Source organism: Phaethon lepturus, unplaced genomic scaffold (genome assembly GCF_000687285.1).
Source record: "Phaethon lepturus isolate BGI_N335 unplaced genomic scaffold, ASM68728v1 scaffold35074, whole genome shotgun sequence".
NCBI classification, from domain to species: Eukaryota; Metazoa; Chordata; class Aves; order Phaethontiformes; family Phaethontidae; genus Phaethon; species Phaethon lepturus.
The window spans coordinates 1-10992 of record NW_010537608.1 but is presented as its reverse complement, the minus strand read 5'-3'; the positions used below and the strand labels follow the sequence as shown (position 1 = coordinate 10992).

The 10992-nt window shown below is 42.6% G+C and overlaps 1 protein-coding gene across 2 annotated transcripts; it reads left to right on the top strand.

Moving 5' to 3' along the window:
- Positions 1 to 806: 806 nt before the first annotated feature.
- On the top strand, positions 807 to 5028 carry RPL15 (ribosomal protein L15). 2 transcript variants are annotated; one of them, XM_010286542.1, is made up of 4 exons: positions 807 to 1017; positions 2080 to 2216; positions 4365 to 4710; positions 4974 to 5028. In XM_010286542.1, exons 1-3 carry the CDS (start codon positions 846 to 848, stop codon positions 4668 to 4670), a joined length of 615 nt encoding a protein of 204 aa, XP_010284844.1. In that variant the 5' UTR covers positions 807 to 845; the 3' UTR covers positions 4671 to 4710; positions 4974 to 5028. The 2 variants fall into 2 exon arrangements, with proteins under 2 accessions (XP_010284844.1, XP_010284843.1); XM_010286541.1 differs by lacking the exon at positions 4974 to 5028 and having other exon boundaries at positions 4365 to 4727.
- Positions 5029 to 10992: the final 5964 nt, after the last annotated feature.

Genomic DNA, 10992 nt, shown 5'->3' with positions numbered 1-10992 from the left:
AGCAGGACTCGGGCGGGCCGCGGGCCCTGGGAGGCCGGGGCGGGGACCGTGGGCTGCGCCTCGTCGGGGCGACCTAGCTGCCGGGGATGTGGGGCGGGGAAGGGGACATTCAGTGGGACCCAGGGTTGGCTGGTGTGAGCCGAAGGCCGCACACCGCGGCGTAGCGGATGCAAGTTGATTACAGGCCGCACGTCTTGGTTTGACTCTGGGGTTTGCAGTTGCTTTGTGGTGTTTTATGCCATAATGCAATCATAAAGAAGGGGTGTCTTGGGCTGGCAAGAGCTGTGCCATGGCTGGGCTGATTCAAAGGAGAAGGGTGTGGAAAATCACAGGTGAACTTTTTCTTGTGCAAATAAAATGAGCCTGCGTTTTTCTCGTGATTTGGGTGGTGGTTCGGTGGAGTTCAGTTACATTTGCTAATTGCTGCAGGTGTTTGAGAGTTCAAAGGTTATCAGAGGTAATTAAACCATGTTAAAAATAAAGACCACACCAGTCACAGTCACATACTTCTTTATGGATTAATATTTACGACTTGGTTCAGATGTTAACTGTTGATTTTGGTAGTATCTGATGTACACGTTTGAGAAATCCTCGACTGAGGAGTTCAACACTAAGAAGGAAGAAAATTGCTGAGAATGGTAACTGCTGTGTGCTCTATTGGAGACTGCCAAGCATAAGCCATGTTACCAGATGTGCCAGTGGTGTAAAGAAGCTTGAGAGCATTCTGTATTTCAGTGGTAGTATATGTATGGGGTTTATATGATGTCTGTTGGAACCTGTTCAAATCTGGAATCAGATTTGGTGCACTTTTTTCATTGATCTCTCGATTCAGCAGGTAGACAAACATGGGTGCCTACAAGTACATCCAGGAGCTATGGAGGAAAAAGCAGTCGGATGTGATGCGATTCCTCCTTCGTGTCCGCTGTTGGCAGTATCGCCAGCTGTCTGCCTTGCACCGAGCTCCCCGGCCCACCAGACCAGACAAAGCTCGCAGGCTGGGATATAAGGCCAAGCAAGGTAATGAGACGTAGAGGTGACATCCATGTGCTTTGTGATGGAATGGCCGAGTTTAATGTCAGCTTCCTTCTTTCCTTAAGTGAGAGTAGAATAACAAAATCTGAAACTTAAACGTTCCCCAAGATCCTGAAGTATCCTGCATGAAAGTTAACTTATTATTATAAACGTGTTAAATTGGTCGCCATGCCCACAGCCCAAAACAATACTTCATATAATTTTGAATTCACGCCTCCTGTGGCCATTTTAGCAGTTGGAGATCAAGTGGGCTTTGGCTTTAATTCTGCTTGGTTTTGTGCTGTTTTACAGCTGTGGAGTTCACCAATGCTTTTAGTATCCTAGGGTTGGCGGATGCCCATTCTCTGCCCAGATTTTATCATGAGTTACTTTGACTGTACCACAGCTGTACGTGCTTGAGTAAGCAAGGTGATGTAGTTTGTGCTGTCATTAGAAAACAGTTACTGGTCAGTGAAGGAAACTTGGGGAAATTTGCCATCCATCTGTAACTTTAGCAAATCCTTGAAACAACATGTTTGATCACTATGAAAATATAAAACTAAGAGTATGCTTCTGTTACTATTTAAGAAGTTTGTCTAGTTTCCTCATTTTTTTAATGATCAGATTTCAGCAGGGTTTGTGGATGGCTTATGCTTCAGTGCTTTATGAATACTACTATCTGAATATGGGATTTTGGGTTTGAGGTGGTTGTTTTGTTGGGTTTTATGGGCTGGGGTTTTTTTGTATGTTACAACATAGCTGTAGCTGTTCTTAGTGTATTTGGAACCACATAGTGGAAAAGTGCCCTAAGCTCTGGGTTGGAACTAAAAAGTAGTTGCAGCAGGACATTGCTTCCCTTAGTTGTAATGGAAGTAACAAAAACATCTTATGCTAGCCACCTCCACTTGTAGGTTTTAGTGAAGATGGGTGTAGTGACCTAATTTTGCAGCATTTCATGTAAAGCTTTTGGGGTTGGAAATTCAGTATGGGCATCAAAATTGTCTTACTGTCATCTGCATTTGCTACACTACAGAATTCTGCTAGTTCCTAAGTCACCATTTCTTGTAGGTTATGTTATCTACCGTGTCCGTGTTCGCCGTGGTGGTCGTAAACGCCCAGTCCCGAAAGGTGCAACCTATGGTAAACCTGTGCATCATGGTGTTAACCAGCTGAAGTTTGCCCGGAGTCTTCAGTCTGTAGCAGAGGTGACCATTTTGGTTATTGCTCAGGAACTTGGCGGTAGGAATGTCTGTCTTAGTCTGTAAAAGTTGAAAATACTTGTGGACACAAAAAACCCCAAAAACCAAACAGCTGTTTTATTAATGTGTTGGGTAAAAGAGCTTGAATATTGATGGCAGGAAAGCATGGGAATGTCTTGAAAAGCTGTGTTGAGACAAATGAAAAAAATGTTCAGACTTCACAAATGAAGTCTGCGGAAAGTACTACTTAAGTGGTTTATTGAGGTTCATGGTGTATACTTATTTCTCAAGTGTGACACAATATTTGTAGTGAAAAATAGACATACAACTAGTATAAAACCCAATAAATTAAGGGTTAGGTGTGAGAAATAAAAATTGAAATATGCTAAGGTGTCTGACTAAATCCCACCTCTGTGCTCCCTGCCGTGTTGTATTTATTACCAGCTTTAGGTAATGGTCTTTTCACACAGTACAGGTGAGTTTCTGTCTAAAAGTCTGTAGCGCCTGTTTATGTGGTAGGAGTGCCGTGCAGTGTACTTAGCTGTGTCATAGGATCTAAAAGCAGCATGCTAGCTGACCTTCTGGTTCTTTATAAAAATCTTTGTTACCTCACAAGCACAAAGATTGATGGTTAACTTGGTTTTAGGTGAGGTGTGTTACCTGCTGAAGTACTCAAAATGGAAACTTCCATTCAATGAGATCTTGAAGTTCATAATGTCATAGTAGTAATGTTGAAGAGATACGTAGTTCTCACCTTTAGAAAAAACTTTCAGTGAGTTACAATTAATACTAGTCTGCACTCTCAAAAAAGAGGCATTGTGAAAGAATGGAGAATGCTCATTGCTGTTCCATCTTGAAGCAGAAGACTTTTCTGTTCCCAGGACTTCAAAAATATTCATAAGTGACTTCAAGTTGGAATATGGTGGGGTGTTTTAAAAGGGGAAAAAAAGTAAATGGGACACATTAAAAGAAACGCAAATTATGAGTTTAAATTAAAAACGCAGTTCTCTGTTTTCAGTGGTCATGGCATGCTCTTCATATATGCTATCATCAGATATCTGATGGCTAATCACATGCTCACTTGTGGTGACAGCTCGTGGAAGAGGTTATTGGACCGCAGTTTTAGTTTTAAATTTTTTGAATCTGACATGCTCTTTCCTGGAGGACTTAGATTTTTTTTTTTTTTCCCCCCAGATGGAAATACTATAGGAATATAAAACCTCCATTGTAGCTAGCATCCCACATAGAAGCTGGTTGAGGGTGGTTGGTGTTTTAATGTTTGATATATGTGTTACGCTGTCATCCTAGAATGAAACAAGGACTCAAAAGAATTTTATGATATTTGCAGAAAGTACTCAAGTGCTGTTTAGTGGAAGACTGTAGTAATAGGTTGGGATCTCATTGGGATAGAAGATGAGTGAGCTCCATTGCTTTATGCTTTCCCACGGTGATGGTAAAGTCCTAGGATTAAACACACTTTTAGTGTTTTTAAAAAAGGAACATTCTTGACAAGAGAAGGCAGATGGAGTTGCATAATTGGTATTTTTTGCTTTTTGTTTTCTAAACTAAGACTGCTTCTTTCCAACCACAAGTAAGGGTAGAAATAGCAAGCACTAATATACCAGCAGTGGAACAAAGACTTGTTACATCAGCTGTTTCTTTTCTCCTGTCAGTATGGGCTTATTCTCTGCAGAAATGTCTTTCTCCCCTGTAGCTTTGGATGTGCAAATTGATCAGTCTTTCATAACTTCCCACAAAAGGCTTTTCTGTGGCCCCAAGTGCAGCTTGTGCACTTTATCTTCATCTTCACGGTAAAGTTGTTTTTAACTCTGTGTATTTACTTACTGGGTGCTTCTGTGTACAGAGTAGTTCTTTCTTTTGTCAACCAAGCACCTTCCTCACGTTCTTTAAAACCTGCTTCATGTAGGAAACCAAACAGTCTTTTTTTTTTTTTTAATACAGTGTCAGCTATTACTTTTTCTTGCATCTTTGCAACTGAGAGGGGAACAGTTCTTCTAGGAAGAGAGGGTCTCAGGTCAAATTGAAATTTCTAACACCTACAAAATTTTAAATTTGAGTTATTCATCTCTTCCTGCATGAAGAGTGCCTGCATCCATGATTTTACAGCCTTTTGCATTTATCTTTTTCCTCTAGGAACGTGCTGGCCGTCACTGTGGGGCTCTGAGAGTCTTGAACTCGTATTGGGTGGGTGAAGATTCCACGTACAAGTTTTTTGAAGTTATCCTGATCGATCCCTTCCATAAGACCATCAGGCGCAACCCTGATACCCAATGGATCACCAAACCTGTTCACAAGCACAGAGAGATGCGTGGGCTGACATCAGCCGGGCGGAAGAGTCGTGGTCTTGGCAAGGGCCACAAATTCCATCACACCATTGGTGGCTCACGTCGTGCTGCCTGGAGAAGACGCAATACCCTGCAGCTGCACCGTTACCGTTAATTCTTGTAAACGTGACGATCTAATAAAGCTGATGCAGGTTGTTGAATTTAACAAGTGCTTCTGCTGCTTCTTGGGTTTATGTGAAGTATAGAATTCTCCAGGAGTTCAGTCGTTTCCATATTTTGAAAGGTTTTTGAAAATGTAATTTGATATTTGTAAAGATGGTAGGCCCCGAGCGTAGGGTTCTGTGGTGGGTTTCACTTTTGATGAGACTGAAAAGACACGTGCAGTCGTGAATTGAAAGCTTAATGGCTAGTCCATGTTCTTTTTTCTGTTGGTCTGAGTATACTTCACTGTCTGTAGGTCGGGGTCTCTGTGCTGTGCTTAGACTGAAGGCCAGCTTTGATCTTGTGCAATGTAAACTGAAAGTGCTAGTTTATTTTTTACAGGTGATTAAATACTAATGGCAATTTTATTTTTCAAGTTCTGGGGTTTTTTTGTATGACTTCGGTGTGAAACCAGCTCTTGAGCCTGTGTTATCTGCAAACATGGGCTAAATGGACTAAGCACAAAATAGAAAGGTAAGACATTAAAGGGCACAGTATTTTAAATATGGAGACTTCACAAAGAACTATGCAATGTTTTAGGTTGACTAATAAAATACTGACTGTAGAGTAAGTATTACTTCATTTGTGCAAGGTTCCAGGCTGTTCATTTTACATTTTGCAGTGGAGGCAGCATTTCTTAGATCTGCCTTTTGATACCAGAGCAGAGAACATTTCTCTGGTGTTGAAGAGCTGCATTCTCATATGCTCTGCATGGTTGGGTGGTAGAAATAATCGCATTTGGATGGCAGACAGTTACAATCTTAGATTAATGTATTTTAGGCTACATTTTGTGAAATTACAATGTGACCTTTTACCATGAAGTCAACTTGCACAGAAATGCTGAGAGGGAGGGTAACTGCAGTTTCTGGTAAATGAGCTGCACAGCTGTCCTGCCTTCCACAGATTTCATACCACCTCCACTGGGTAGCGATAGGAAAAGGGATGGATAGAAAGCCCAAGAAGTAGCTGTGTCTTCCTAGAGCTGCAGCTTGGGATCTGGAAAGGCTTTTAAACAACAGAAAGCTAATGCTGAGACTGAAATGTCCAAGATTTGGCCTTCAACTGAGAAACTAACTTTGCTCTTTAAGTTCTCACAGGAGGACTGCAGTCTGAAGAAGAGACTCTTTAGCAGCATGATCTTAAAGCCAGGAAGAACAGCTCAAGAGGGCAATCCTTCCATGTTTTGTTCAGCTCAAACAAGCAAAAACATTATTCTTTTGTAGCTCTGTTAAAAAGTGCTACCTGCTCCTCTAAAGAAGGGAGATTTTTTTTGCTTTAACCTTTCGTGTCAGGGAAGAACTAGTATTGGGAAGAAGAGGATTCTTGAAAGCGGCTCCTGTGATGCTGTAGGACAGGAAATGGCTGTTCCTCAGAGCAGGTGCGCAGGAGCCTGACACTGTGCTCCAGCTCCTTCAGCTGTTGGGGACCCTCGCCCATGATGGGGGAAGGTGGCTGGGCCGAGGGCTCTCGTGCTGTCTCCCTTGCCAGGGTTCAAAACTTGTAGCGCATGGGGGATGTCTTCAGTGAGACCTGCCTGAGGTTTCCCTTTGTGGTCCTGTGATGGAAGTGTATGTAAGAGGGTATGGTGTTGATCAGGCTCGCTAAGGAATTTGGAACAGATGGTAGTGTCTTCAGTGCGAGCTCTGGGTACATACAGCTCGTCTCAAGTTTTCTGGAAATGCGATCGCCCGAGCATCTTCTCACACTGGAATTGTCTCATGCTCTGTTAAACAGTGTTTTGGGTTGGAAGGGGGGGAAAATGCAGTGCAGTATTTGTGTGAAGGGGAAAAGCAAATTTTCTTTATTAAAACCTGTGTTTAAAAAAGGCAAAACTGGGGAAAAACTTCCTTCTTTGGTCGGGTTAGCTTGGGAAACCAGGCTAAGGGAGAGGTTATGTGATCTCTGCCTTTTCCTACTTTGATGATTTTTGAGCCTGTTGTGCAAGTTCAACAGAGATTGCAAGTCTGTGTTCCTTATGAGTTTGGTGAAAATCGGTTTTCTGAGACAGCAGCCCTAGCGAGAGGCTGTTACTTGAGTTCAACCTTCTGGGTACACTGAGAGTCTGCCTGAAACACAGATACTAAGCTGTAGCTGAAGCGACGTGAGAGGAAGGAAGAAGAAGCATCATGAATTTCACTGGTGAAATCTATTAAGACATGGAAGAATCCAATAATTTGTTTCCAAGCCATCTACTTGGCTCTGCTTGCAGGACTGTTAATTTCTCAGTCTGAACTGGCATGTTTTAGATGTAATTAAAAGAGCTGTCTGGTTTCCAGGCAAGACAAAATGAATTCCACAGTTAAAGGGCAGCGAAAGAGGGCTGTACAGCCTATTTCAGCCTGATACCAGATGCTATTGAAAATATTTGACTGTAAGCTTTTATTAGGCTGGGTTTCAGTTTTGTGTAAGCTGCCTAGATTAACTAATTGCCTAGCTTTGGTGGGAGGTGAGGGCCTGGCAAGTAATTCAGCCCCTGCTAGAAACGAATTCTGTCCTCCTGAAGGGTGGGATGTGTAAAAACAGATTGTGTGATTTGGCACGGTCTTTAAATAAGCAAGTAGTAAACTCCCTTCCACGTAGCTAATAGAAGCACTCATTACTTGGCGACACTAGCTAAATCGAAAACTACAGATTCGCTAATCAACAGTGAGTGTAATTGTTTCCTTACGTTGTCTCCGAAGTGTTGGGGGTCTCGGCAAGGCAGCTGTGTGCTGCTGGGCGAGGGACGCCGGCACGCTGCCTGTGGTAGGCACATATGCTGATGGAGGGGGTGGCTGGCTCCTTCCTTGCAGCAGAAAGTCGTTGAATGGCACTGGTGATTTTGTGGGGGTCTAAGAATGATGCAGTTGGCAATGGAGGAGAACAATAGCTGGACTTGCTCACTTATCTCTGTCCTTGTAATGCAGCAGTTGTTCCCTAGTCTTGACCCAGTGAGAGAAGTGACTACATGTGAACAGTCCCATCCAGCTAATGAATTAAAAAGCTAGACTAAAAATAGAGCCTGATTCCTACTCTTTTACCTACTCTCTCTCCAAGATGGCGAAAACACCATCTTTTTTGCCCTCGTACAGCTCTCTTCTTTTTGCAGCACACACAGGTCTAGTTCAGAGAGTATCAAGCCAAAATACCCAGAGTGATGGAAACACTGCTTCAGCCACAAAAAAGCAATTTGGATTTGAAATGGATGCTCTTTTCTGGGGCTTTGAGCAAGCACCAACTTTTTGATCCAACCCTTTTCAAGTAATTACTTGAAATGTATAGCTGTATAAAAGGACAGAGAGCCTGTGGGTTGTTCTTCTTTTCATGTGTCAATGTTCTGAATCAGCCCAAATTTAATAACTACACACAGAGTGTTTAGGTTGCAAAGTCTAGCTCCCTAAAGTTAGGCAGTGCCTGAGCTACGCTGCTTACGCAACCGTTAATTCAGTGGCTATCCTGCTCTTACCTAATGCACCAGAAGAGGCCTCTGGCAAAGCCAGGATTGGAACCCAGTTCTGGGCCCCTTGTCACTGCCTGAAATTTAAGAGAGTGTGCTTTTCTTCAGTATCAAATAATGTTCAATGATATCCTATAATTAAAGGCTTTTATCTAATGAAGATGACATTTAATCTCATTAAATACTGTCAGCTCTCCATCATTCAGGGAATCAGACAGTTGAGGTATCCTGGAGGACAGGGAGCTCAGTGGGAGCAGAGGAGTGATTAAATCAAGCCTGGCTCTGTTAAGATCGATGCTGGCTGGGAGCGCACGCTCAGATGGAAGGTAGCCCTCTTCTGAGCCGGCTTGGGTCTCCCCGCGTTGCCTTCCTGGTACCAGGCTTTAGAAAAGCCCTTGCTGGTTAATACGCTGGGCCCTAGCTGGCTCCCTGGGGTTTGTGCAGCCTGTGCCGCCTTGTGAAAGGGCTGTGGAGGCATAGCTCTGGACCGAGCTGACTGTCCACGTGCAAGCTGAGAATTTCCCTTGGAAACACAAGAATCAAGAGGCACATTGAAGGAAAAAAAGAGGATGAGTCAGCTGGCTTCCAGCAGGGCTTGTTAGTACGCTGGTGCTGCCCAGTGACAGGAACACGTTGCAGAGGAGGCTACAGGTAGCCAGGGGTCAGCAGGGGTCATCAGCCAAGTTTGCGTGGTGCCGTCCCTACGGTATAAACCCAGCTGGACCCAAGCCTCCTCAGCACAGAACTAGCTCCAGGTGCCTGTGTCTTTGGTGTCTATCTGCAACCCCAGCAGACCAGGCAGCAGCTGCTAGGTTGTCCAAACCCGGACAAGGACAGTTCTTGGTTGGTGTTGCGAACCGTAGGCTGTGAAAGGCGCTACGTCCAACGCTGAAGCCCTCCGTCATCCAGGCCTCATCACCAGGCTGCGTGTCAATAGCCAGAACAGCAGGCAGAAACCGAGACCCTATTACGCTCTGCGTTGTGTTCACACGTGTAAATAAAATGAGTCGCCATCCCCAGAGAGCTCATACGCCAAGTAGAGGAAGTAGCTCATTAGTCTGGTGTTCACTCATTCATTTATTCATACATTTTTCTTCCAGCATTGTTTTTCTGTGACTAACAAGCAATTATTTGAACCCCTTCCTTGTATGAGAATCGCAGCCCTTCAACTCATCCGCTGTTACAGTCCACCTGCCTCTCATGGGTTTCGTGATTAGTCAGATGAGTTTAGATAGCAAGCTACGCAACCTTTATAAATAATGTTTTGAGCTTTGTGTTTTCAGTTCATTCAGGGCTATATATAAAAATTTTGTCTTGTATGTTGCTATGTTGTTTGCAACTATTTGGAAAGTGGTTTTGTCAAAGCATGGTTAAACAAAGTCATAGTAAAGCTTTTAAGTAAAATAGAAAATTCCGTATTATTTTCACTTTGTTTAGAAGTTATTGCTACAGGTGTTGATAGAGAACATCTGCTTATGATCTTTTTTTTACAGAAAAAGATGCAAAGTAAGATACAGCTACACCAAAAAAATCAAGTTCAGATAGAAACCAGTTAATATTTATAAATTTAGGAAATGAGGTGGAAATAAAAGGAACTTTCTTGATTTTTTTTAATAGATTTATACACACATTATTTATACAAAATACGTGATTCAGTTGGTTGTATTGAATCTGAAGGAACTAGTTCCCAGTAGTAAGGTAAATAGTTTCATTTCTGATGGATGCCTGGTTGTCCATTCTTAATAGGCAGAGACTAAAAACCCATATAAACTGATGGTGAGAGACTAAGTGTTTCATGTTAACGCCAATGATTTGTACTGGGAAGATGATTGCTGCCATTTATGTGTGATGTACGTTTTAGATTATGCTTGCTGCCTGGGTTTTGGACCCTGTTTTACCCAAACAGCAATTTTAAAGCAACAGTTATACCATATCCATGGGAAACACAAAATAAATTAATTCCTATAATGGGTTACACTGGAAGCCTGTTTCTTAGATTCACAATTTATGTTGCTGAGAAGGAAAAAAGGAGAAAAGAAAACAGCCCATTGTGAACAGCTGATTCACTGTTCTGACTCCTGAGGCTAAATGAAAAACTCCACTGTAGTGGTTATTTTCATTAGCTAGTTTAATAAAAAATATAAGAATCATAAAACTATGGAAAACATATGGCATACATGAGTCCTATTTTCTCCAGTGATGTTCCCATCCATTTACAACTGAAAACTTCAAAATACCTCTCTAATAAACTATCTTAATTTCTGGTAGGTGCCATTCTGGGCAAAAAACTGATGTTTTAATTTATTTTAAGAATAATAATTTTAAAATAAAAAAATAAGCAATTTGTTTTGAGCCTAAATAATTATTTTAGCCAAGTTATGACTGTGTGGAAATGAACAGCAAACTGCAGTTTTGTCCAGATGGTAGTGAACACTGAAACTTCACGTTTTTTGCAGATTCTGCAAATTGTCTTAAAATCATAATAATTGCATTACCGTTTGACTATCGAATTGTATGGTCCTTTCATAGGAACTTTGTAATAGCAGTAAAGGCTGAGGCAGTTTTGTCGTATGCAGAGGAGTGAGACAGAGAACCGGGGAAGCGATTACTTTCCATCTTTCCCCGCTTCGGCCCCTGAAGCGGTAACCCTGGGCCAGCTCTTTCAGCACCTACCAGCCAGCCCAACCCGACGCACCTCGCTCCTCCCGGGTTTACTACAGCCCCGTGCAGCAGGCCACTGCTTGCTGCTGACTCGGCTCTTCTTGTCGTCGTTCAAGGGGAGCGAGATGGCCAACGGCGTAGTCGTCTGGGTTTGGAAAAAATGCGCTTCTCGGCTTTG